A 25,806-nucleotide genomic window follows, 5' to 3' on the forward strand; every position below is an offset into this window, starting at 1 on the left:
GTTGTCAGTTCAGATCATCAGACGGACGCATGTTATGGTCATCATACTATGGACACAAATATGCGCATGTATAATTCTTGTGTTAAACCAGCCTAAGGGTCCTATTACACGGGCCAATGGCAGCCTGATCAATACTGTAAATGAGCGCCAATCTGCTAGATTGGCACTTGTTTACTGGGCCTATTACACAGCCCGATAATCAATTAGCAAGGGCTGCACAGACATAGTTAGTGATGTCCATGCAGCCCTTGCCCAAATAGTTTACATCACTTGTCCACGTTCCCGATGTTCTCCTGTGCTCTGCAGCTACAAAGCAGCTAGTCTGAGCTAAAGGCCACTCAGCCAATCATTGTCCGGGGCTGCCACAGCCAGTGATTGGCTGAGTGCCCTGTCAGCTTACATGAGCCGCTCTGAAGCTGCATCGGGGAGGAAGCAGAGTGCAGAGAGAAGACCGGGAACATGAACAGGTGATGTAAGCTGTTTATTGAATCACCAGCTTCCGGCCGTGCATCGCGGTCAACAGCCGATGATTTTACATCTGGGCCTAAAGAAACGATCAGCCGATTAGAATATGGCAAACATACAATATACTGCAAAGAACTAAGGGACTAACCCAGCTGTGCTACATGTGTATATCCTTTTTAGATATCCCATGCCTCAAGGAGGAGCTCCGCTATACATGACATCATATGGATTCTACTATTTATCTCACAATGATTACATATCGGCTGCCGTTAAGAGTTAGCAGTGGGAAATGGAAAGAAGAGTCAAATCCACCATCTACTTTATGTGAGAAAAAAATCCGGCAATGTATGAAGCTTTTCCTTTAACAAGGCTTAGTGCAGTTTCTCATCTGACCCGCACGTTTAGCTGACACCACAAAGGACCAGCAGTTCAAGGTCCTGTAAACCCCAATGACAACTCACAATCTGCAGCAGCCTCACAACTTTCTTAAAAACAGGCGCTTGTGTAACTAAAATATACAAAGCTACAATGAGATAAGTTATGACAGGCGCAGATAAGCGCCCAGCTGAAACAGTCCTGGTTAATTCATCGATGCATCACAAAATGTACGAGCGATCCCCATATGGCCGAAAGCCCGAAGAACAAAAAACAATAAAAAAAACAAAAACACGGAGGTCAAAGGGACAATATGAAGTGAAAAATGACAGGATGTGGGTTAGCAACCCTGAAGATGAACAGGAACTTCATGTGTTATCAGCTGACATTACAAGACAACAATATGAAGAGCAGCGCATCCCATAGAGAAGACTGGATAGTCACAAGTACTAATGTGTTATTGGTGCTGGTGTTAGGCGCCGTTCTCACAGATGCTTAAAATAATCCGTAGTGTAAAACCGAGGAAACAGGAAACCAAAACATCATTCCATCCCAGAAATTAAAGCAGAAGAGACGACAGACAACGGAAATATCTCAAATCTAAAATTATACAGGATTTATTTTTGTAAAAGCGGTTTCGTTTTTTTCTGCTTCATGTGGGATACAATCCCTAAATTAAGCTGGATATATACAATAGACGGTGGTTGAACATCCATGGTGGTCTTCCCACTTTTTCCTGAGCAATGATGTTGGCGGCGGGCAGAGAAAGAAGCATTGGGCCTTTGAATTTAAACAAGCTTCTTGTTCCCAGGGAGATAAACCACCACCATAGGTGTCTGGCAGGACATTACCTCTCCTCTCTCCTTGTTCAGTCAGTCATGCAAGTGTATGGAGGATTTACTGTGATGACCAGCCTAAGGCTGTGTGCATGTTTTTCTCGGATGTTTTGGGTATACAACAGCAAATGAAACCGAAGTATTGGTTGTAGATTTGTCTTCTACATAGCAAGTACTTTACCAAGAATCAAACCAGACTCCTCTAAGGCATCGGAGCACTTCAGTTTCAGGCTGGGTTCACACTACGTATATTTCAGTCAGTATTGTGGTCCTCATATTGCAACCAAAACCAGGAGTGGATTAAAAACACAGAAAGGATCTGTTCACACACTGTTGAAATTGAGTGGATGGCCGCCATATAACAGTAAATAACTGCCATTATTTCAATATAACAGCCGTTGTTCTAAAATAACAGCAAATATTTGCCATTAAATGGCGGCTATCCACTCAATTTCAACATTGTGTGAACAGAGCCTTTCTGTGTTTTCAATCCACTCCTGGTTTTGGTTGCAATATGAGGACAACAATACTGACTGAAATATACTAGTGTGAACCCAGCCAAAACTGTAAGATAGTTTTTAGAACGAAGAGACACATGATACCTTTCATATATCTGTCTGTGTCTCCTGGATGTAGAGAAATGCTTTATTCTAAGATGGAATGTAACCCCACCACCACCACTGGATTCGGGTATGGGAGGGGAGACTAAGGGGGACTCTTTGTATTAAAGAATAAAAACATTGTCCTGCATACAAAAAGGACAAATATAGCTAACAGCTATCTAATGGTGTCAGCAATTTGAAACTTGAATTACAGATTCCCTATAAAAAGCTTAGGGTGCCCGAACTATACATCTTTTATGATATCTTGATACACCCTCCTGTGTCTAGATATGTAAGTTTATGATTTTGCAGTTTAAGGAATAGTCAGATGGGCGTGAATCTAAATTTAATAATGAAAGTAAATATCAGGTGGTGGGCGTAGTCATACACACCCCTCAAATGTCACACCCCCTGACTGAATAATCAAACCGATCCCCTGATATCCCTGCCTATTATTAAAAATTAAGTTCACGCCCATTTGACTATTAACTGCATTGGTCAATGGGTTAGTGACTCTCCTTAAGGAGAGCCCGTCGTAAAGACGTGTGGAGACTTACAGACCATTGCTTCTCCACTAAGAATTCTGGGAAGAAAGGATATGCAAAATAGCTCTCACACCTCTTGAGCCAAGTGATGTCCCTTCAAGTCAAGTCTCGCTCAATCAAGGAGTCTTAGAACATTCAGTGGGGATTTTATGCCAAGCCAAACAATCTCTCCAAAAGAAAAGATTTCCCATCTAAAGACAGCTGTTTCAGGGTGTTTTCCCCTCATCATTGTCAGACAAACTATAAACCCTCATATCTTGGCTTATTTTGAGAGTTTTAGAGCATTTTAGGCTATTTAATGACTTTTTGACAGTTTTTGGGTGGTTGGGCACAGGTCCTCTTTTTAAAATACCCCTTTAAATCACAGTAAGCTACGTACACAAATAACATACTCAGCTCTAATATATCTGTATGTAAAAATGTATGTTTATTGGCAGTACACAGATCATTACTGCATACAGCAAAACGTAACCACAATTTATTACATATTAGTTTATCTTATTTGCAGCCAGTTCAAGAATGTATAGTAAATCCCCCCCCCCCCCCCCCCCCCCAAAAAAAAAAAAAAAAAGGCAGATGAAGAACAGGACAAGTGATATAGTTTCCACCTGATCAATCTTTCCTGGGAATGTAGAAACTTATCACTGAAAATAATGGTAATATCAAGTGCCCATAGGGGAAAAATCTGACACCCACCACCCAGACTCCAAATCCTGATGATAAATGAGCTGCAGCCCTGTAGACATGACATGTCCTGCACACACAGACACAGCTGGCCTTACCTTAAGATACAAAAGCAGCTTTTAGCGCCTGAAGATAACCGGCAGAAGCCAAACCTATGCTTGCTGTCAATGTCAGTCAGCACAAATGTAAAGTTTTGCCCAACGTGACTGGCCGAGAGGCTGGAAAGAGAAGAAAGACATGTGAGATATAAATATGCCTCATAGCCCCAATCATACCGTATGTTCACAGATTATATATATATATATATATATATATATATATATATATATATATATATATATATATATTGTGCTGGGGTTAATGGTGTCTTATTAATTCATTCACAGTCACTTTTTTTAGCACTGAAGCAGATTACATCCTTAAATTCTTCCTTTGATTTACAGCTACAACCACCCAGATCTAATTAGCAGTGACAGAGTCATAGACGGCAAAGTCTCCAGAAACTACAAGTGTCACCGCTCTGTCTGCCATATATAACATGGCAGACGCGGGCAGCTTTAGCATCATCCATTTATACAAACAAACACAAGGGAATATAAGGCAGGCAATGGCTGCGAGAGCATGACGGGAGTTGTAGTTTTGTCACAGCTGGAGAACCATGGGGAAAACTGCTATAGAAGGTATCGGGGAAGCAGCACGGGGGGTTCTCCGGCTACAGGCACGAGTCTTAGAGGTTGCCATGGGGGTCTCCTTATAAGTTTTGCACTGGAGCTCTGAAACTTCTTGCTTAAAGAGGATGTCTGGTTTAGCCAACACATTTTCAATTACTTTGTTAGGGCACTATGGTTTTCTGTCCTGTTACCAGGTTTTAAAGGGGTATTCTCATCACAACAACTATATAACTGTAGGCCATTAAAAGTTATGAAACCATATCTTTGTCTCCCTGCTAGGCACTCATCTTCACACTGACTGCTTCTAGCCCCGTGGAGCTGTCAGCAAGGGATTTGGCATAGCGGAGTTGAACAGAATAGCAAAAAGCAGAGCAGAAAAGCACTCTTGACCAGAACAGCCAGTGAGGATGGAGGTGCCAGCCCACCAACCAAAGCAGGAAGTGAAAGCAGGACAGGAGAATGAAGAGGGGTGAGTTTGACAGCTAAAAATACCTCTCATATGCACTGTATGTGGTGGATAAAAAGTGGCAAGCTGATATACTGTACACATAACATTTAAGCAAATGTACTGTATATGCAGGTATATTACTTTAAGGTTTATACATCAAAAGACCAGCGCCAGTCCCTAAGCACAGCAGCGGTCTATTCCTGGGTCACCAGCCTGCCCCCAGTGTGAAGTTCTGCCCTATCAATGGATCTGCGACACAGAGGGGAGGGCTGATTGTCACATTGGGGGTGGGTAGGGCTGCCTCCAATGCTACAGGTGGGGCTGGTGACTGGGAAAAAAGGGGAGCATGCACAGGAACCGGGAACTGGTTTAAAAACAGGAACACGGCACCGGCATCCCTGTGCCAGTGTCGGTCTATTGATGTAAAAATCTATTCGCTTTAAAAGAGGTTATCCCACGAGAAGCCTCAAGCTCCATACATTTAGGGGACAACTTTCATTCTCCGGATAGGAAGGGGTCCCAGCGCTCGGACCATTACCAATAACCTAGTTAGAATAGGATATAAGTTTGCATCTTGGGATAATCTAAATGAATTAAAAAAACAGCATATCTACAAACAATCCATTATTGAATAATAATAAAGAGGGGGATTACGTTTACTATTTGGAATACCATCTCAATACTTTCTTATATCCGACAAAAGATGAATGACAAGAAATATAACAGCGGTGTTACCTGCCCAAACAATATCAAAAGCAAATCACTGAAAAGATGTCCCTGAATAAGGCCACACTGCAAAACACAGGGATGGGTTAAAATACCAGCTAATTTTAATGAGACCTTCCAATGATATCATGTTGTTTTTAAGAGTATTTCCCTTGCTAATATAACAATAGTGACATAACTGGGTATTCGGGTCAGGTTGGGAAAATTAAGGGCATCGGGTTTTGGTAACGTTGACACTGAATTCAGATATTATGTCTGGTGTCACAGTCAAAAATACCACCACATGTGTGTTCACTATGAATACATTTATAAGGCTGAAGAGCTGTGTTACCCTTGACATTCAGTGAGAAAACAATATCTAAAATAAATAAAATTATATTTATACACTGCTTATATGTGTCTGTGTGTAATATATATATATATTTATTTATTACACACACACACATATAAGCATATGTCATCAGTTTCACACTCCCTGTGCAATGGTGTAAAGCTTTAGAGAAATTATAGCTACAGCACCACTTAGTAACGGAGTTCCGAGTTCCGTGGTCAAAAGTAAATGTCTCCGTGGAAACTCTGTGGGGGCCATTTATCATTGTTGCGCCCCTGGCATACGCCAGGAAGAAGGCACAGGCTGAATGCAGGTGTAGATTTTGTAGGACGCACAGCCGGTTGGATTCAGTAAGAGGTGTGCGCCCTTTTAGTGAATTCAGCCAGCGGGAAAGAGGGTGGGACCTAATTTAAGAGCGGTGTGCAAGTACACTGGTCTTGATAAATTTCCCTGTGTCTTTACCAATTTCTTACCAATTTCTTACCAAAGCGCTTCACTAGGCTTGGTTGTTTGCTTATCAGCTGGCTGCCTTTGAACCCTGTGCCGCTCTGGGTGGCCAGAAAAGATCGAGTCCCGAGAAACTTCTCCCATTTTCACAGGACTGGATCCAGCTTTTTCAGGCACCCACTTTGCTAGTACTGAAAACTCAATCATCCCTAGTTCTTTTATTTCTACAACACTTATCAAGGTGTGTAATATAAAAATGGGTGTAAACTGCCTACAGCAACCAATCACAGCACAGTTTCCCTTTAAAAAGAGCTACAGGCTGCGCTGTGATTGGTTAGTATGGGCAGCTTACACAAGTTTCTAGTTTACACAATCTTCGCCCATATGTTTATTACAGCATATACAATATGATTTAAAGAAGTAGAGGTAAAAAAAATAAATAAATACATAGAAGTATCTACCTGTCTAAGGAGAACGGGAAGCAAAATTTGGGGATGGTCTGGAGGACTTCCTGCAAAGAAAGAGAGAATGGTTAGTTAATAGCCATATATATGGGAACGGTAGTACGGAAACACAAAAAGTAAGGGTTTTTTGTTGTAGCAGTTTTTGATGCATAAAAAAACTTAAAAGTATAAAATAATGAATTGTGAGCCATGAAGACAAACAGACACTGAGCAGTCACCATTAGAAGCTTGAAAGGACTTGCTTTATTCAATGATCAGCTCGCATAGGGTAGGGGGAGGACAGGTGATTCGGCGGGCGCATCCTCCCTGGACAGCTGTTTCACCTGTCTGCCGAATCACCTGTCCTCCCCATACCCTATGCGAGCTGATCATTGAATAAAGCAAGTCCATTCAAGCTTCTAATGGTGAATGCTCAGTGTCTATTTGTCTACATGGCTCACAATTGTCTCCCTGGTCTATATGCCTGGAAGCACTGCCGTTAAGGACTGCAATTTTGGTGGCTGAACACTTGTCCTGACATTTGGGGGTCTGGTGCAGACTTTACTATAAAAGAAAGAATATGGTGCTCATGTTTGTCCCATAGACTGGTTTCACATGAGCATAGCACAGTCACATTTTTGCATCCATATCATGGCAGCAAGACTTGCCCTAACTATGGGTCTGACATCCCAATCCGACAGCTGTCAGTGCAGGTCATCAGGCTGGGGCTTGTGACTGTAATATGGATGCAAAAATGTGTCTATACTATGCTTGTGTGACTCTGGCCTTGGGCTATATTCACATCTCGTCAAAACTGCCAGAAAACAACAATACAATACAGTGCTATTTTTTTCCTGCAAAAAACGAAGAGCCCCAAGAAAGTCAATGGGGTCCATTAGAGCCAGTGGTGTCAGTCATACGATGGATTTGGCGTTCCATCAATATAGTTTTTCTGTTCCTATAATGGAACAGAAAAACAGAAATGAAAATACAAACGTGAACTCAACCTTTTACAATTTCTAGTAAGGGAAATCAAAATATTAGAGCACATCTGTGTAACAAATGTGCTGCTGATCTCAGGATATATGAGTGGGAAAATTCTATATATACTGTAACTGTAGTGATAGAGGAAACAAATCCATTATTGTTCAGAACTTTGTGTCAGCTTTAATTCAGGTTTCAAATCGCTGACACGGTTAGATAGCTAGGACAAGGAGACGCATGGTACCTTTCATGTATCAGTCTGTGCTTCCATAACGTACAATACATGTTTTTCCCTGCTTCAAGGTGTCAGAGGCTTTCCCAAGCTCCTGAAATGCTGAGGGTTATAGTGACTACACACTCCCTCTCCCATCTCTATCCCAGATTCCAAATCTTGCACCTTCACACAATTTATGCAAACAGCATGAGAATGATATGTAGAGGCAGGGCTCCACTTCCAGATGACTGTCAATCAAGTAGGGATAAGGATGGGAGGGGGAGCGAGTAGGGATTACAAGCCTCAGCATCTCAGGAGATTAGGAACGAATTTTTGACACTTTGCATCAGCAAATAAAAGCATTTTCTATGTTCCGGAAGCACAGACGGATATATGAAAAGCACCATGTGTCTTCTTGATCTAACAGTGCCAGCAGCTTGGACCATAAATTGCAGGTGACATGGTCTCTTTAATTTGAAATATTGCAGCAATGATATGTAAAATTAGATAGACGTCATTACAATATAAGAGATGGGCAGTTTCCTGCATATACATTTTATAGTGGACCACCATTTATGTGGTAAAATAAGTACGTAAGTACAGTAAGTGCTGGACAGGAGAAGCTATGGTTTACACTGTGTAACTAAATCAGACCAGATTAATCCCTCGTCCGACAACACAATAAAACTAACATATACGAGAATGAGCCCAGAGGACCTGGAAGATAATAAACACATCAGGCAATCTGCAACATCTTTGCCTTTCCACCAAATTTTTTATTACAAATGTAAAATAATGAAGACAAGGAGGATCGCCTCCCACAATGAGGAATTAATCAGAGAGCAAGAATGTGAAATCTGCTGAGAGGTATTGCCCCTCCAGGGATAGTCACCAGCCACAGCATATGGGGTGCGGGAAGCAAAAGCAACCCTGCGCAACTGCCAGCGCTGGTGCCTGTTACCTAGAAACCAGGGCTCGGGGAGCGAAGCAGAGCAACGTGTCACACAGGAGCACAGAGCAAGTGACAGCAGAGCTCCAACAATATCCAAGTGACTGCGCTCACTTATCACCGCTATGTTTCCTATTGTCCTATTATTCATTATTCAGGGAACTTGTAGAAGCCTCGGCCAAAATTGGAAATTGTCTATACGGCAACAGAGTATGCTGTGTAGTGTGCCTGCATTAGATTCATACAACACGGCAGTAACCAGCATGGTTATAGCCGAGAATCAGAAGAATAGAATAAATATAGAATTTCTGGAGACACCTAAATATCAATGGATAGAAGAAAGGGACACCCACTTGTCAATCGGAATTTTCTGTAAACTATGCAAAAATTTACAATGAGGTTTTTGCTAAATTTCCCATAAACTTCTAAATAGGATTATTACAAATCTAAAGCAGTCTAAGGGCAGTGTTACACAGGACAATTATCAATCGTTAGATCATTTGGATTTGAATGCTAATCGATTATTGTAATAGCAGGCAACGATTAAACCACCAACAAGAAATCGTTGATTGTTTGATAGAATCTGGACCCATTTTCATTGTTGATCGTTCACAAATCGTTTGAACAACTTTTAGTGTAATAACATGTTGTTCGGTCGTTCCCTGGTCTATCAGCCACGAAAGGACGGGCGCAAGAATGACCATAAGTAACGATCATCGTCCTGTGTAATAGGGTGAACGATTTAAGATCAATTGTCATAGCGGTCGTTTGAGATCGTCCCATGTAATACCACCTTAACGCAATACTGGAGTTTTTTTGGGGGACAATAATCCCTAGTGATGAACTAAGGCAAGATCACCTTTTAGGAATTGAGTCAAGCATTGACCTGTAAGAATGCTATCTCCAATAGATGGCAGTAGAGAGCAATTGTTTTCCTTTCTGGAAGGACACTGCCTTGCATACCCCTTTTAACAGCGCATGAATGGCATATAAAGGTGGCCAAGCGCTTTAGATTAAAAAGGTTGCTGGGTCAACAAACTATCATCTGATGAACAATGTTTTCATAGATATAGCCATGTCTATTTTAGTTCATATTGGCCAATAAAGTACATGATCAATAACATCAGGTGAAGTATTAAAGGTGACTATGCATGTCAGCTGTTTCTCTGTTCTTGATGAAAAAGGAAGGGGTAGGCCGCTGCCAGCAAACTCTGAATCAGGCCGTTTCTGCAGTTTGTTCAACATTGGGTCAGGGCTTCTGCAAATCATGCCCCAAAGTGAGTGTTTTCAGGGCATTCCCGTCTGGTCTAGGGGGTGGTCTCTTTTCTAAAGTTTAGCAAACATGCAGTATGACTAGAACAGTCACAAAAAGTTAAAAAAATCTGCCATGTGTGAATTCATCCTTAGTAGTGTCTGAATGATCTCCATACATTTGATCCTCCACTTGGAGCATGGCTTCCCATAGGTATGTGCCCACCTTAGCAGGTTGTGCAGCACCCTTCAACCTGATATCAGTGGCATCATATGTCTCTCTCCAATACGTCTTCTGAGCTTCCCGAGGAGATCCCTCATTAGGATGGAGCGGTGAGAGCCAGGCTACTGTGTGTGATTGTGTGTCGCTCTCCTATCTGACTGCTATTGACTGAGTGGCGGCTTGTAATAAGATAATTATTTTTCGGGGAGGTATGTAAAGGAGCCCGGAGATGAAGTAGTTCTGGGCATGACACAAGATACGCCTAAAGCAAAGTGAAACCAGTCTAATAAATTAAACATTGTCGTGCACAGGGACTTCTCTTCTGGTGGCAGACAATGAATTATCAATGGTGACTGAACGGATGCTCCTCGCTACATTTATTCCCGGACCGCCCCCATTGTCCCCAAAACAAGCAATATCAATCTAATAACCTGCTCAATGGAGGGGAAATGAGAAATGTGCCACTTTAACTGTTTCAATGCCAATCCTGCTAAACTGGGGAAATACGAGCACAATCCATTGTGATACAAAGCAACTACATGGTTTTAAAATGAACTGTCTGATATAACCAAAGAAAAGAAACAGTATCAGGTCAAAGCCCCCACTTGTACTAGTGCGGCATTAGACACTCTGGCTGTCGAATCTGTCGAATTTGAATACTGTCTACAACTCAGAATCATAACTCACAACTCAGCTTGCTTATAAAACGTCCAAATTTTGAGCCAGATTTTGATGCCTTTTTTTTTGTTAACAGTGTCATAGACTTTACTTCCCCTCCTAGATGTGATCAATTCAAATGGTCACAAGAAAGATCCAGAGATCATTAATGCGGGCCGGCCACAAAACTGGTCGGGCCTTGTGAAGGCTCAGTAAACGAGTGCCGAACAAAAAGATCCCCACTCGTCATTTACAGCTGGTTTCCCCTAGTACATGGGTCCTACTAGTTAGTAATAACACTCATTAATGCCTTAAAGGGGTTATCCACTGCTACAAAAACATGGCCACTTTTCCCCCTCTCTTGTCTCCAGATTGGGTGGGGTTTTAAACTTAGTTCCATTAAAGCAAATGGAGCTTAATTGCAAGCCACACCTGAACTGGAGACAAGAGAGGGGGAAAAAGTGGTCATGTTTTTGTAGCGGTGGATAACCCCTTTAAAATCTTCTTTTATTCTTTGTTCACAGAAGGTACATAATAACTGAAGTAGAGGCCCTTTTACACGGGCAAGAAATGTTGCTAGAAACCAACAATGAGCCTGTGTAGAAAAAATGTCAGCGATCAGCTGAGGAGCGGGAAAACACTGGCTCATCGGCTGATCACATCTTTTGTGCCAGCAGTCAGATATATCGCTATCAGCCGCACAACTTGCCATGTAAACAGGGTCTGTGCAACCGATAGCAATAGATTTAAATGGCCACACGAACGATACAGTGATTGTTCGTGTGGCCTGGCCACACGATTAATCATGTCTCCCATAGGCACTGCAAATGAGCGGCCGCGGACAACCAAAGATTAGGTTATGTAAAGATTATATAATTAATTTACTGTGCTTAGTGTCAACATATTTGGCGCTGTACAAAGAATGTAATCACTCACATTACTTCCCATGTATAGTCAAGACTAAGGCTGCATTTACACATTCAATGCATTCCCTGGTCGGTGATTGGGGGGAAAAAAATGCTCTGTATTTTGCAGATTCACAATGATGCAATGCGGTTTTCACATGGATGCAAATGCAAAATCCATGTTAAAAAAAAAAGTCCAAACAAGAGTTAAAAAAAATGTAACTCTGCTCTGCTACAGCTGACAAATCCAAGGCCGTTGTAACTGTATTTAGCGGCTGTCGTCTCTCTCGGAGGTTGGAGCTGACCTACCTGATAGCACCACTCAGAACAAATCACTGGAGATAAACTTTCCAATAGCTCTGTCTCCTGGCTACACATCCCAGCTCCATCGTATCTTGTAGGGAATAAGTGCTCAGACAAACAACACTTAGTGTAATGAATGACTGTGTAATCTGAAGATGTGGAAGCGGCAGCCAGATGTTTAACATCACACTTCTACAGCGGAACAGCAAGCCCTTCTTTGACAGCTTGCAATCTTCACCTCTCTTTAACTCTGCATTTACACACTTTTTAGGGGTACACAGAGAGAGGGAAGCAGGGGGGTCTTTGCTCCCAGAATCCTTCTCTCAGCTGATGCAGTGTTCCAAGGCTCAGGTTACCACCAAGTGGGTGAGTGCTAGTTCTCACCAATGGATGACTCTCTCGAATGATTCACTAAGGTATTTGTGGATTTTGGATTTATTTACATTCTGTGAATATTCTCATTCTGCAGAAACACAAGGCGTAGAAACCGCGACATTGAGCAAAAATAGAGTCGTAAAGACATTTATAGAAACAATGGGTCACACGTAGGAAAGTGTTGCCCATCTCAGTTCCGTCAGTGCCTCTAGGTAACAGGATGTTGTTCTCATGTGTTTCTAACTTACTACTACGTAGGCACTGTATCTATAAACCTCTTGCAGACTGTATAATGGGGCCATTGATATCTGAAAGCAATGATGTTTGGGGCCTATACATCCATAATACAGCATCTAATCGAGCATACCATGATTATCATATGAGATCAGACTGAAAAGAAGCCTATGAGTGATATGTTTTAAAAAAACATGTGTGCCATCCTCTAAACCAGGCATGGGGAACCTTCGGCCCTCCAGCTGTTGCAAAACTACAATTTCCATCATGCCTAGACAGGCATGATGGGAATTGTAGTTTTGCAACAGCTGGAGGGCCGAAGGTTCCCCATCCCTGCTCTAAACAAAGGTGCAGCATCTCAGTTGCCCTTTATTAAATCAGGTATTCTATAGTATGAAGAATGACCATAACATCTTAAAATTACAGAAGGTACATCCGAGACAACGTTGCAACGTGATTATTGCGTGTAGATGAGATGCGGAAAATGTCATCCACCTATTCGGTACTGTAATACTGAATTTTACCTGTGCAAATCTGCATTGCAAAAATCTAGCCTAAATTGTTGTTATAGATAATAAATTACCGAGTGTCAACATATTCAGCGTTGTACAGAGAATGTAATCACTCACATCGCTCCCTTCTAGAGACAATGGGAAGGTTCATCTACCAACCAATGGCAGATTAAGTGAAAAGCAGTAGTAACATTATGACCATTAGAGAGGGATATTGTAAGGTGTCCATATATTTTATACTAAAGTTGGTGGTAAGTTCAGTATAAGGTGCATGGAGGCTTGCCGATTCTCCACCGACAGTTGGTTTCAATGGAGAGAAGGATCGGACATGCTGGGTTTTTCCAGTCCGACAATCATGTTTTCAAAGGGATAAGTCACTTTAAGAGCGGTCTGGTTGCGTCTTATCATGCCACTATCCATAGGGAACACATGAATGTTTGGCTACTGAACATTCGTGTATGACGAAGGTTGGGAGAGATAACTACCAGCTAAATTCAGTTATTTCAGGTGTATAGCCAAGTGAGCAGTCAGTTCTTGAAGTTGATGTTGTAAGCACAAAAACTGACAACCTACAAAGTCCTGCCTAATAAATACTCAGTGCAACGAAGTACCAAACAAAAACCAAAGAAATTGCACAGATAATAAAGGGTATACAAAAATCTTTATTATGTTCACATGATAATTATAAAAAAGCAATTAAAATGATGTATGGGATAGAACACAGAGGTCAATACCAGAGGGGGAGGAAAACATCAGCATGGCATCATAATAGTAAAAAATAGATAATGATGGAGTAACTATGATTGAGATGTAATGAAATACTACGATCTGGTGATCAATAGGTGTATGGTACAAAGAAAGACTTCTAATACAGAGAAGTCATACTAAAGTATAATACCTCCAAAGGCATATATGCATCAAAGATATCAGGGAAACTGTATGTGACCCCAAGAAAGAAATTATAAATAAATATAACTAAAGTAGGTGGATGAAATAATCAACCCACTAAGCCAGGGGAAAGGTAAAATGAATTGACGATACAGGGAATTACCTATACCACAGAACCAATGCTGAAGTCTTACCCCCCGTCTAGCACAAAAGCCCGACGTACGTTTCGCTCACTTCATCAGGAGCTAATGGACTCAATACATCTAGCACAGCTATATATACACACATAGACACAAATGCACACCTGTAATATATTAATTCACTTACACTACAAGCATGTAGATAACAGGCTCATGTGTTGTAAGATGGCCGAGACGCCGGAAGAGGAGGAGTCAACCGGACCCATACATTCTATCCCATACATTATTTTAATTGCTTTTTTATAATTATCATGTGAACATAATAAAGATTTTTGTATACCCTTTATTATCTGTGCAAGCACAAAAACTGGTCAAATTTAAGGATCTGGGCAACTTAGACAAGAGAAATTGTAAAGACTAGATGACTTTGGGGTTTTCTTTTCTAATTAGGTTTTTCTTTTCTAATTTTTTCTTTATGTCATGAATGTTTGTACTTTCAAAAAAGAAAAAAAAAAAAGCAAAGTTTTTATGACTTTAATAAAAAACGATTGATTTAAAAAAAAAAAAAAGACTAGATGACTGGGTCAGAGCATCTTCAAAATGGTAGCTCTGCTGAGGTGTTCCTAGTATGTAGTAATTAGTAGATACCAAATATGCGCTGAGGAAGAAGAACTTGTGGCAGGGTCATGGTGCCCAATCCATGTGTGCAGGGAACAAGTAATAAAGGGTAGTCTGTCTGGTCCGATCCTACGTAGGAGATACTGTACAACTGATTGCTGCTGCCTGTGACAGCAAGGTGTAAGGAAACACAGAGCTGTGCAGCTTGTGGTGTATGGGGCAACCTAGCTGCAGACCAGTCAGGGGATATTATGCCTAGTAAACCATCCGGATCTGTTCAGAGTAATGAAAGGCTCGATTTTTACAGTTTCACGTGTAGCTTTAATTTCCATTGCCCTTCACACAAGTATTCCTAATCATCGATCATTCCTCTTTATCTACAGACAGAAAATGTTACCAAAAAATTCCAGAACGTGAAAATATTTAGAAAAAAAACTATTTGTTTAGTGAAAGTTAAAAAAACAAAATAAGAAATGACTGCTATAAAAACACCAAAAAGAATGCATTACAGGGAGTAATCCAACCTTATAAACTGATAGACTATGATTCCACCACACTCCGCTCCTCCACAATCATCCTCTTCTGCGTTTACTGGTACTGATCTGGCAATTACTGTACTTTTAGTAGCGGCAGAGCAGGGATGGGATAATGATGGGCAAAGTAAAGTCCCTTTCACACCAGGTGATCATCATACATACTTGGCCAATTGCCATTTGGTGTAACCGTGTAAGAGCGCCTGTTAAAAGACCATAATCATCTGACATGCACAATGTCAGCTGACTGTGGTCTTTCGAAAGATCTAAAAATCTTGAATACAATAGCGCCACGTCACTCCATGTAATAGGAGTGGCAGCAGCAGACCGCCGCTCTCTTCGAAGGGTAGACTGGACAATCTAAGGATTGTCTGCCCCCCACCTTCACTCCTCCTGCTCGCTGTCTGTGCATGTAATAACACAGACAGTGAGCAGGGAGCGAGAAGGAAGCGATCGCTGATCTGACAGGTTGCCACTCGCTTCCACCTCTTAATCATGCCTTGTAATACAGCCCTTAAGCAACCATTATATGATTTTCAAAGCTTTACATAAAAAAATAAATCTTCCCAAAGGTGGCAATGAGAAAAAATAACAGAACATTAATAAACCCCCTGCTGCAACAATGTGTCCCATTTACTGTAAGGGGTATTCTTATTTTCCCTAACACAGTTATACTTGTGGGCCCCGTCAAATTAAACCTTTTAGCAAATACATTAATTTAGCAAATATTCCTCCTTCTGCTGATGTGCTGCTCTTTCTGTCCAACTGTAGACAGCTTGTCGTCTAGGTTACGAACACCATTCTGCTCTAAAAGCAATGGTCTTCCTGGTGTATATATAGCTATAATGTATTGTAGTGTGTGTATGTCTATATACATAATTGTATATTACATATAATATGTATACTATAACTGTATATACCAGCCAGACCACTGCTTTTAGAGCAGAGTGGTGGTCAGTAACATAAAAAACAAGCTGGCAACAATGGGAGGAAAAGAGTAGCACATCAAGGAGTAGGCAAGTTTGCTAAATTAATGTAGTAGTAAAAATATTTAACTTGTAAGTCTTTATAAAATCTACAAGTATAAGTGTGTTAGTTGAGTTGGGGAAAACCTTTTAAGTGCAGTGATATAATACTTTTGTATACCCACATGACTACTGCAGCCAATCACTGGCCTCAGCGCGGTACAAGACCATGGAGGCCACATTATAGCTGATCTATGATCTATTAGGGATCTATAACTCTATAACTCGATGTCAGCTTGGGTGATTGGACCCACAGTCACGCCACATATTTTTACCAGAAACTCTGGCTGTTCCTTTAGTAGGCGAGCATTCTGAGACCTCACTGGCAACCCCTCCCATCTAAAGCGTGACTAATGTCTGATGCCTCCTGTGTCATTCACTGTCCCCAGCATAGAGACATCATTCAAGTCTAGATGAGAAGGGTTGCAGGTCACAGAACACCTGCCTGAGGAAGAAACACCTAGCAGACACCTGTATATTGCACGCAGTGCAGGGTCAAGATATTCTCTGTTACTGAAGCCACAAACCTAGACGTCTAGCCCCAATACTGTGATAAAACTTGTCCCCATTTAAGATTATTATTTAAGACTATTAGCATGTGGCACCAGACTTATATATATATATATATATATATATATATATATATATATATATATATATATATAATATATGTCTGTGAAACATTGTAAAGCAAGTTCATAATTTCTGATCAGACTTGAAAACAAGTATTAAAAAACTCTAACAAGAGAAAAGCCATTCAGCATTCGACTAGAAAGCTAGGAACGTCTGTCTTTGAGAAGGTCCTGGTGTCTCGGTCTGTCTGATCACCACCACACTCCTGTCTCATTTATTTCAGAAACTTCGCCAGTGAACCCACCATAATCAATGAGCGCTGTGTTACCGTCAATACGTTCCGTCTTAAATATATTGAGTGGAGCAGGATTCAGCACAGTTGCATTGACCGCTCCAAATGTCAAGCCACGGTTTGATTATGGGAAGGCTACAACCTTGGGACAAGGAGGCAGGTGGTGAATGTCCCGAGCAAGCGATGACACTAAGAGGTCTCTCCCTCCGGGGACACAGATCATACACTGCACTTTACATGGAGACACTTGCTATGGATCCATTCGTTCCTTCTTCATTAACAGATTTGATCATTTACAAAAACAAACTTTCAAATTGAAGAAATGTTAGAAGGCTGGAGGGCTCCATGTGTGGGCCGCAGGCGCTGCTGTACATATAGCCACCAAATATAGGAACAAGGGCAACAGAATAATCATACAATGAACATAATATACATACACAGAGTTAAGCCCCTACTACACAAAGCGATTATCGGCCGTATTTGGCCGATACCGACTGTAACGCCCGATAATCACTTAGTGTAATAGAAGACAACGATCAGCTGAAATGCACGATGTTGGCTGATCGTTGTCTTTAAACGTGTTGAAAAAAAACAACGATAACAGCGTTATGCTGCCGTCACTCTGTGTAATAGGAGTGACGGCATCAGACCACCTTCTTCTCTTCTATGGGCTGCCCGAACGATCTAAGGAACGTTTGCCCCCCCCCCTCCTCGCTCCTCTGCTTGCTGTCTGCGCATGTAATAGCACTGACAATGAGCAGGGAACGAGGAGGAAGTGGGCGCTAATCTAACAGGTCGGCGCTTGCTTCGACCTCTTGATCGTGCCTTGTAATACAGCCTAAAGGGTGGCAATAAAAAAAATAACCACAGAAGCATTGATATATCCCCTGCCCCCCACCTCTTACCCATTCACTGCCAACACGTGCAATAGCGGCTCCTTTTAATTGCCCCCGTGTAATAGGGGCTTTAGTTTTAAAACAATATCTCTATATTTTAGTTACACAGTACTGGTTGACAACAGAGTAATCCTAGGTGATCAATGGTCGGTATTAGATCGGTGCTTTGACTCTCATTGACTACTAAAACAAGGGGCGCCACTTCCCTATTCCTTCTACTGTGGATGGCCATGGCGTGGAGGAGCTGTACCAAGCAGATATATGTCCACATTTTGTATAGAGTACAGGTGTCAAATGTCATCCCTCCAGCTGTTGCAAAAATACAATACCCATTATGCCTGGACAACTAAAGCTTTGCCTGTCCAGGGTTGATGGGAACTGTAGTTTGCCACAGCTGGAGGGCCGCGCGTTTGACACCTCTGGTATAGAGCAATAGAATGCCTAATGTCTGGAAGACCTCACAGACAATATGATAAGACACCCCTATATGATGGATGCATCAGGTAACAGTAGATCCCCCTTGTCTTATGGGATCTGCCATAGATAACATATGCCTACTGATGTACAATCACTACTGCCCCCCTCCTCACAGAGGACCATGCCCTGCTCAGAGAAGCAACTAGGTGCCAAGTATTGATGTTACCCTGCTGCTTCCTGCCATGGGAGACCAGAGGGACTTCTGCAAGCAATATGGCAACACAAAGCCGGATCTGAATATTAAAATGAACAGATTAGATTTTGAAGGGGAAGGGGAATAAAAGCTCCCTTATGATGGTGGTTGTGCTTGCTGGAGGGTGCAGACAGCCCAGGGCTCCATTAGGGAAGGAAAAGTTTACAAGTTGTCCATTAAAACTCTGCTTTATGTAAGCCATGTTGAGAGGGGAAAAAAAAGATCTATGTATGGAATACAATTGGTGTCTGACGTTGCTGGGAATATATCTATAGCCTGACATGTGCAGTTACATTGCATTGGATTCATTAAAAAAAAAAAAAAAACATTGTTTACTGTTGTGGAAAAATTTCATGAAAAGTTCTTAGAGGGCGACAGATACATTGCTATAAAGCCTACTTCAGTTGCTTCTCTTTTACAGACAAATCACAGTCAGTGATGTATTACTACCCTATTCACATCACTGATACAGGAGAGGTGACACATAGCAGGTTGTAAGGGCCTTGAGTGAAGCCCATGGGTAAAGAGGAGAAATGGTTAATACAGATATGTTCATAAAACACCAAGAAATGAAATAAAAGGAACAATAGACCAGTAGGACACTATTGTCAAGAAGAATGTAAACCCATCCCAACATCATTAACATGGCTCACTTGAGACCTGCCTTGGGCATATGCAAAATCCTATTGTTATACTACAGATGCCCAAACCCTTCTTGGCAAAAGGCATCGAGGAGGAGGTGGCATAAAAAGCCTTTGATCATGACAAAGTAAATAAATAAATAAAAAGCTAATGTAGTTATATAAAAAATATATATATGAAAAACACACATATTATATTTTTTTTATAAAAACAACAATATCTATCTGAACCTGTTACTATCATAGATCTAGATAATAGAACATCTAGAGAACATTGTTGTTTTTTGATACTCGCTTTACTTGCTTTTAACTTTTTAACTGCTTTAACTTTTTTTAGTTGCATATACATATAGTCCATTCACACTGATACCCTGACTGCAATATGTGAAAAGGGTGAGAATCTGTGCAGCAGTTTCATTCTCATTCCTCTCGTCTCTGGGAAACGCTGCCAGCCGGGTAGACGGCATTCTGTGCCATTAATTGGGAGCCGGGGTAATGAGGAAGCCGCCTTGTATTCATCAGAGAGGAGGCGGATTGAAAGCGACTGACAAATGCTGTTCATGAACACTGGCACCCTCTCCCTGGACAAGGCACTCGTGAACCCGTCCTACTCTAATCAATAACACCTTTTCTTGCCAGCGCAGGAGTGGGGTGAATATCCATATCAAACAATGTCATAAGGAAAGCTAAATATTAGTACTTTGCCTGCAAAGAAAAGGAAAAGTTAACGCATGCCATCGCTTGATGGAGGACATGCTAACTTTTTGAAAAATATTTAGGCTGCAAGAATACAAGGAACATATAGAAAAGCTTCAGATGACAAACACCACTCTATAGGACAGAGCACCGACAAGAACAAACAACTCAATAGGGAATGGGCTACTGAAATAAGAGAATCGCCCTTATTTATTGAGGAGGATATAACTATCCAAAAATGATTAATCCATTGTATCTTGTCACCTGATAAGCATTAGTATCTATTATAAAAGTTGTTGATGCCACCCAAATACTAATACAAACTTAAGGCCCTATTATGCATTATTTACACAGAGCGATAATTCGCCCACTCGATCGTTTAATGATTTTGAAACAATTTGGTTTTTATAACGACCAGCGTTTAGACGAATAAATCGTTAGAAAAATAGTCATTGTGATCATTTTTAAGATCGCTTAAGCCCATCTCACACACAGGGTGAATCTTTGAAAGACTGTTTACACGAAGCGATCTACGAATTTTTAGCAAACGAAGAACGACGACATGAGAACATGTTGCAAGATCAAAATTAACGATTTCTCACTCGCCGCTTGATCGTTTGCGTTTAAACGGAACGATTATTGCTCAAATGCGATCGTTATTGCGAAAATTTGAACGACAATCGTTCCGTGTAAACGCAGCATTACACTGAGAGATTATCGTTTAAAAATTCGCTATAACGATGAGCGATTATCTGTCCGTGTAATAACACCCAGCGATCAAACGACAAACGAAAAATTGTTGTTTTCCGTGTTCCAACATGTTGGTAGTTCGCTGACAGTTCGCATATCTGTTGTGTAAGAAGTCGTTCACCAATGAAACATGTTGTGTGGGCTGTCCTGAGGAACGTTTAGCGACCAAATAACGGGATAAAAACAATTGTTCATAACAGTAATCGGTGACTGTAATAAACTCAGAACTGTTCGCTACAAAATCGCTAGTTATTGCTAGCAATCGATTGGCATAACGAATTTTTAAATGATAATCGCTATGTGTGATACAGCCTTTAGACTAGACAGGATGGGGAAGGGGGTCTTATCCTTCAAATAGCTGAGGTTTATTTTTCTATGTGCACAGGTTTTTTATGTATATATTTATTACTCAAGAGCCTGAGTAAAAAAAAAAAAAATCTTTATTTTACAGTTCACAAATTATATAAAACAATACAAATCTAAAATAGTAGACTTAATAAATTTCATGCAATTTTTCTCACTAAAATAGGTAACCTGGTCAGGAGATGGCGAATGGTTGTGCAAAATATTCTTGCACAACTAAAGAATTTATCAATTAAAGCTGCACAAGCGTTTAAAAAATAAATAAATAGTCATCCAGACACTACTTTTAGCCCTTAAAGAGGATGTACCACCAGGTACATCCTCTTTAATCTGAACCCACGGATCGAACGGCGCTGTCACGGGGAAGCCGCGGCTCTATTAGAATGAATGGAGCTGCATCATACAGGGGAGGGAATTCCCTCCCACTGGGGGCGGGCCAGCCTACCTCCAGTGCTTGAGCACCAGCCGGTTCCGGGGGAACAGAACGGCGGGTCCAAAAAAAAGGACCGTGGCACCGGCTTCCCCGTGACTGCGCCGTTCAATCCGTGGGTTCAGATTAAAGAGGATGTACCTGGTGGTACATCCTCTTTAAAGGGCTTATCCAGCCCAACACAACAACTTTTGAGTAAAAAGAGCACCAGCCCTGCCCTCAGGTTGTGTGTGGTATTGCAATATATGCGATCTATGATTAAGGGCGTATAGCCAGAAACGCGTCAGATGTGTATCTTCTATTTTTGTATCTGCCTTTTTGTTCATTTTTAATGGAGTAAAGAAATAAAGAACAAACTTTTATCGGAAGTGCTGACCTATTTTGCCTTTCTCTGTATTGCAATATAGCTCCATTCACTTCAATGAATCTAAGCTGAAAAAAAAAATCACATCCATACTGGGTTTCTGGAAGAAAGTAACCATTTTTTTTTAAATCCTGGATAAACCCTTTAACCCCTGGGATCAGACTGATCGCCACAGAAGGGACCCCTCTGAATAGACAGCAGGGCTTACGCTTGACAGGAGTCCCAATGGTCTGGTGACTGGTGGGGCTGCACCAGTAAAAACAACCAAACATTGGTATAGGTGTCCAGCTGTACAGCGCTTATAGACTGGGGTCGTTTTGATACCCACTGCTCTAAGCCCAGTAATCCCAAGTGTCCTATGGTCCATGCAGCTATACACTACTATGTGGCACAGTATGTTTAATTCCTATAGTAGACTCATTTTTTTTAGCAACTGTGATATATATATGTGTGAAAAAGTATGGGAACCCTGACCTCCAAGATGAGAAAATGTAAGGAGAAATATGGAAATATAACAGTATAAAGTCTTATAAAGTTGTAATTAGAAGCATAAAAGCAGAATCTATACATAAGGCACGGTGATCTCCCATTGTAAATGTTACATAACATCAGTTGTGACAGGTGTGACGGCTATGTTAATATATGAAACCACAATTGGTATTCTTAGCACATAGAGGAAGGATATTGTGTAACGCGGATCAGTAAATAATAACAGGTAATGAGGACGTCGTCTATGATACTGTCTATGGGAGCTGTGCAAACAAATGGACCGGAAAAGAATTCAACTAATTTGATGAAGAAGGTCCGTGCCAAGACATAACGTACACACCGATATATGTAAGAACATAAGGAGAAGAAATTATCACGCAGGCAATATTCTTAAAGATGTATCATCCTGAATAAACAGAAAGAGACACTGGGGGGGTTGTAAAAAGCAACGGTAAAGGTCATAGCAAAAAAAAAAGTGATGGTACACAATATCCCAATCATTAAAATTTCATCATTTAAATGGCACAGATGGACTTTTTTTTTTCTTTTTTTTAATTGTAAAATCCTTGAATTTTTTTTAAGCATAATTATTAGTATTCTCTATTCAGTCCCTCCCTTCCCCCAGGCAAATTCTCTCCCCCCCCCCCAGCAGAGATTAAGAACGACATGAGAACCTCTCTAGCCGGGGTCCCTAACCTTTTACTATATGGGGAGACTATGGGAGGAAAAGCATCCATCCCAAGACACAGGCTAATGTCTAGAAGATGAAACCTCTGGAATCAGCAAGAAATTATTATGTTATACATGCATCTATATATCTATCAGTATTTCTATATCTATCTCATATCTATCTCATATCTATCGATGTATCGACATACATATTTGTGTACATATCTACACATAGAAGTACCTATACACAAAAGCCTATATATCTACCTATAGTTATATGTTAGTATCTATAGATCTATGCAGCTATCAACTATTCTATCAACAATATATCTGTATCAATCACATCTGTCTACAGTATCTGAAATATCTATCTATATATTGAAAATTATCTATCACAATCACGGTTATCTATCTATAGTATTTATCATTTCTATTTATTGTCTCTATAGTATGTAGGTCTATCAACAGGGTCTACTTACAGTACAATCTATTTCTCTCAATCACAACTATCCTTCTACCGTATCTATCTCCTATCTATCTCCTATCTATCGCCTATCTATCGCCTATCTATCGCCTATCTATCGCCTATCTATCGCCTATCTATCGCCTATCTATCGCCTATCTATCGCCTATCTATCGCCTATCTATCGCCTATCTATCGCCTATCTATCTCCTATCTATCTCCTATCTCCTATCTATCTATCTCCTATCTATCTCCTACCTATCTATGCTGCGTTTACACGTAAAGATTATTGGCCCGATCGTACGATTAGCGATGTCGGATTTACGATTTTTTTTTTATAACGATCAGCGTTTAGATGGTACGATATATATCGTACGAATATTCGCACTGCGATCGTTTTGCGATCGTTTAAGCCTATCTCACACATTGGTTAAATCGGCGAACGACTGTTCACACGGAACGATTTGCGAATTTTTTGCGTACGATGAACGACGATTTGATGACCTGATGAAAGATCAAAATGTATGATTTATCGTGCGTCGTTCGTTCGTTCGCTGCGTTTACACGTACGATTATCGTTCGAATTCGACAGTTATTGCGAAAATTCGCACGATAATCGTTACGTGTAAACGCAGCATTAGATCTATCTATCTTACACTCTATCTTACAATCTATCTTATAATCTATCTTCTATATGTCTGTCCCTCCGTCGATCCATGTATTTATCACACGTTCACCTTTCATTGCAGTAGCGCAATGAAATGATGCAGTAGCGCAATGAAATGATGCAGTAGCGCAATGAAATGATGCAGTAGCGCAATGAAATGATGCAGTAGCGCAATGAAATGATGCAGTAGCGCAATGAAATGATGCAGTAGCGCAATGAAATGATGCAGTAGCGCAATGAAATGATGCAGTAGCGCAATGAAATGATGCCGTAACAAAATGAAACTGCAATGTGTGAACACAGCCTCAGCCTGCATGAAAGGTGTCATAAATAATTAAAATCTTCTCTGAATCTTGAGAATTACAGCCAATTAATTAATTTATACATCAGAAAATTTGTTTTCAGAAACAAAAAATTTATTAAGTTCAACGTTTTTTATCTCTGAACTAATTTGGCTGTAGAACAGCGTTATATGGGGGGATAAAAGGAAAAAAGCTCTTTGATATTATAGAAACAAGAGCCAACTAAACATTTTTATTGTCAGATCTAAATTCAGGAGGTCAAAATCATTAAGAAATGGCTCATTTCGTAACTGAACCAGACAACTTTAAAAAATCTGTAGTGTTCTAGGATTGTATATAGACTGTAAGCTCCTGCTATCCGGGTCCTCTCTCCTCTTCTTTGTAGTTGGGGTAAAACTAATGGTACTTTTACATGGAGCGATAATTCACCCGATCGCACGATTAACGATTTTAAATGGACAATGTTTTTTTTTTTTTACAACGATCAGCGTTTAGACAGAACGATATATCGTATGGAAAAATCGTTATGCGATCGTTTAAGTCTATCTCACACATAGGTGAAATCGTTGAAAGAATGTTAACACGCAACGATCTGGGATTTTTTTTTTTTTGCGAACGACCAACGATAATTTGAGAACATGTTGAAAGATCAAAATGAACGATTTCTCGCTCGTCGTTTGATCGTTCGCTGCGTTTACACGTACGATTATCGTTCGAATTCGATCGTTATCGTGCAAATTCGAACGATAAATCGTTTCGTGTAAAAGGACCATTAGTGTCACATGTGATTATCTATGTCTATCTACAGGTGAAGTGTACCGACCATAAAAATTACACACCTCTTCATTCTCAGTAGGTGGGAAAACCTGCAAAATCGGCACTGTAACAGATACCTATTTCCCCCACTGTACTTGAGCCTATATATCAATACGGATAATCTAGATAATTCTCTCCCACCAGAGATGGCCATTCCAGCCCAGTGAGAGGAAGGGAGGAGCGGGGGGCTGTCCATAACCACACTGTCAGCTCTTCTGTTGTCCCATGACTATATACCTGCTCTGTACGCACAGTCTGTACTCTGCTGACAGCACCAGGGGACTAACCTCAGGAAATCTTAGCTCCCAATGACTGCAATGGTCTACTGTAACACTGATCCT

General features: G+C 40.8%; 1 protein-coding gene across 5 annotated transcripts in view; it reads right to left on the reverse strand.

Annotated features, from left to right (window-relative positions):
* Nucleotides 1-25,806, reverse strand: part of DENND1A (DENN domain containing 1A) — a 539,466-nt gene that overhangs the window by 382,617 nt on the left and 131,043 nt on the right. For all 5 annotated transcript variants that reach the window (XM_069985728.1, XM_069985725.1, XM_069985726.1 and 2 more), the window contains 2 exons: nucleotides 6,592-6,641; nucleotides 3,606-3,725 (listed from right to left, as the gene is read on the reverse strand). In XM_069985728.1, the coding sequence (XP_069841829.1) occupies nucleotides 3,606-3,725; nucleotides 6,592-6,641 (170 nt within the window). The remainder of the gene's footprint in view (nucleotides 1-3,605; nucleotides 3,726-6,591; nucleotides 6,642-25,806) is intronic.

The sequence above is a fragment of the Dendropsophus ebraccatus genome, chromosome 10 (genome assembly GCF_027789765.1).
Source record: "Dendropsophus ebraccatus isolate aDenEbr1 chromosome 10, aDenEbr1.pat, whole genome shotgun sequence".
NCBI lineage: Eukaryota > Metazoa > Chordata > Amphibia > Anura > Hylidae > Dendropsophus > Dendropsophus ebraccatus.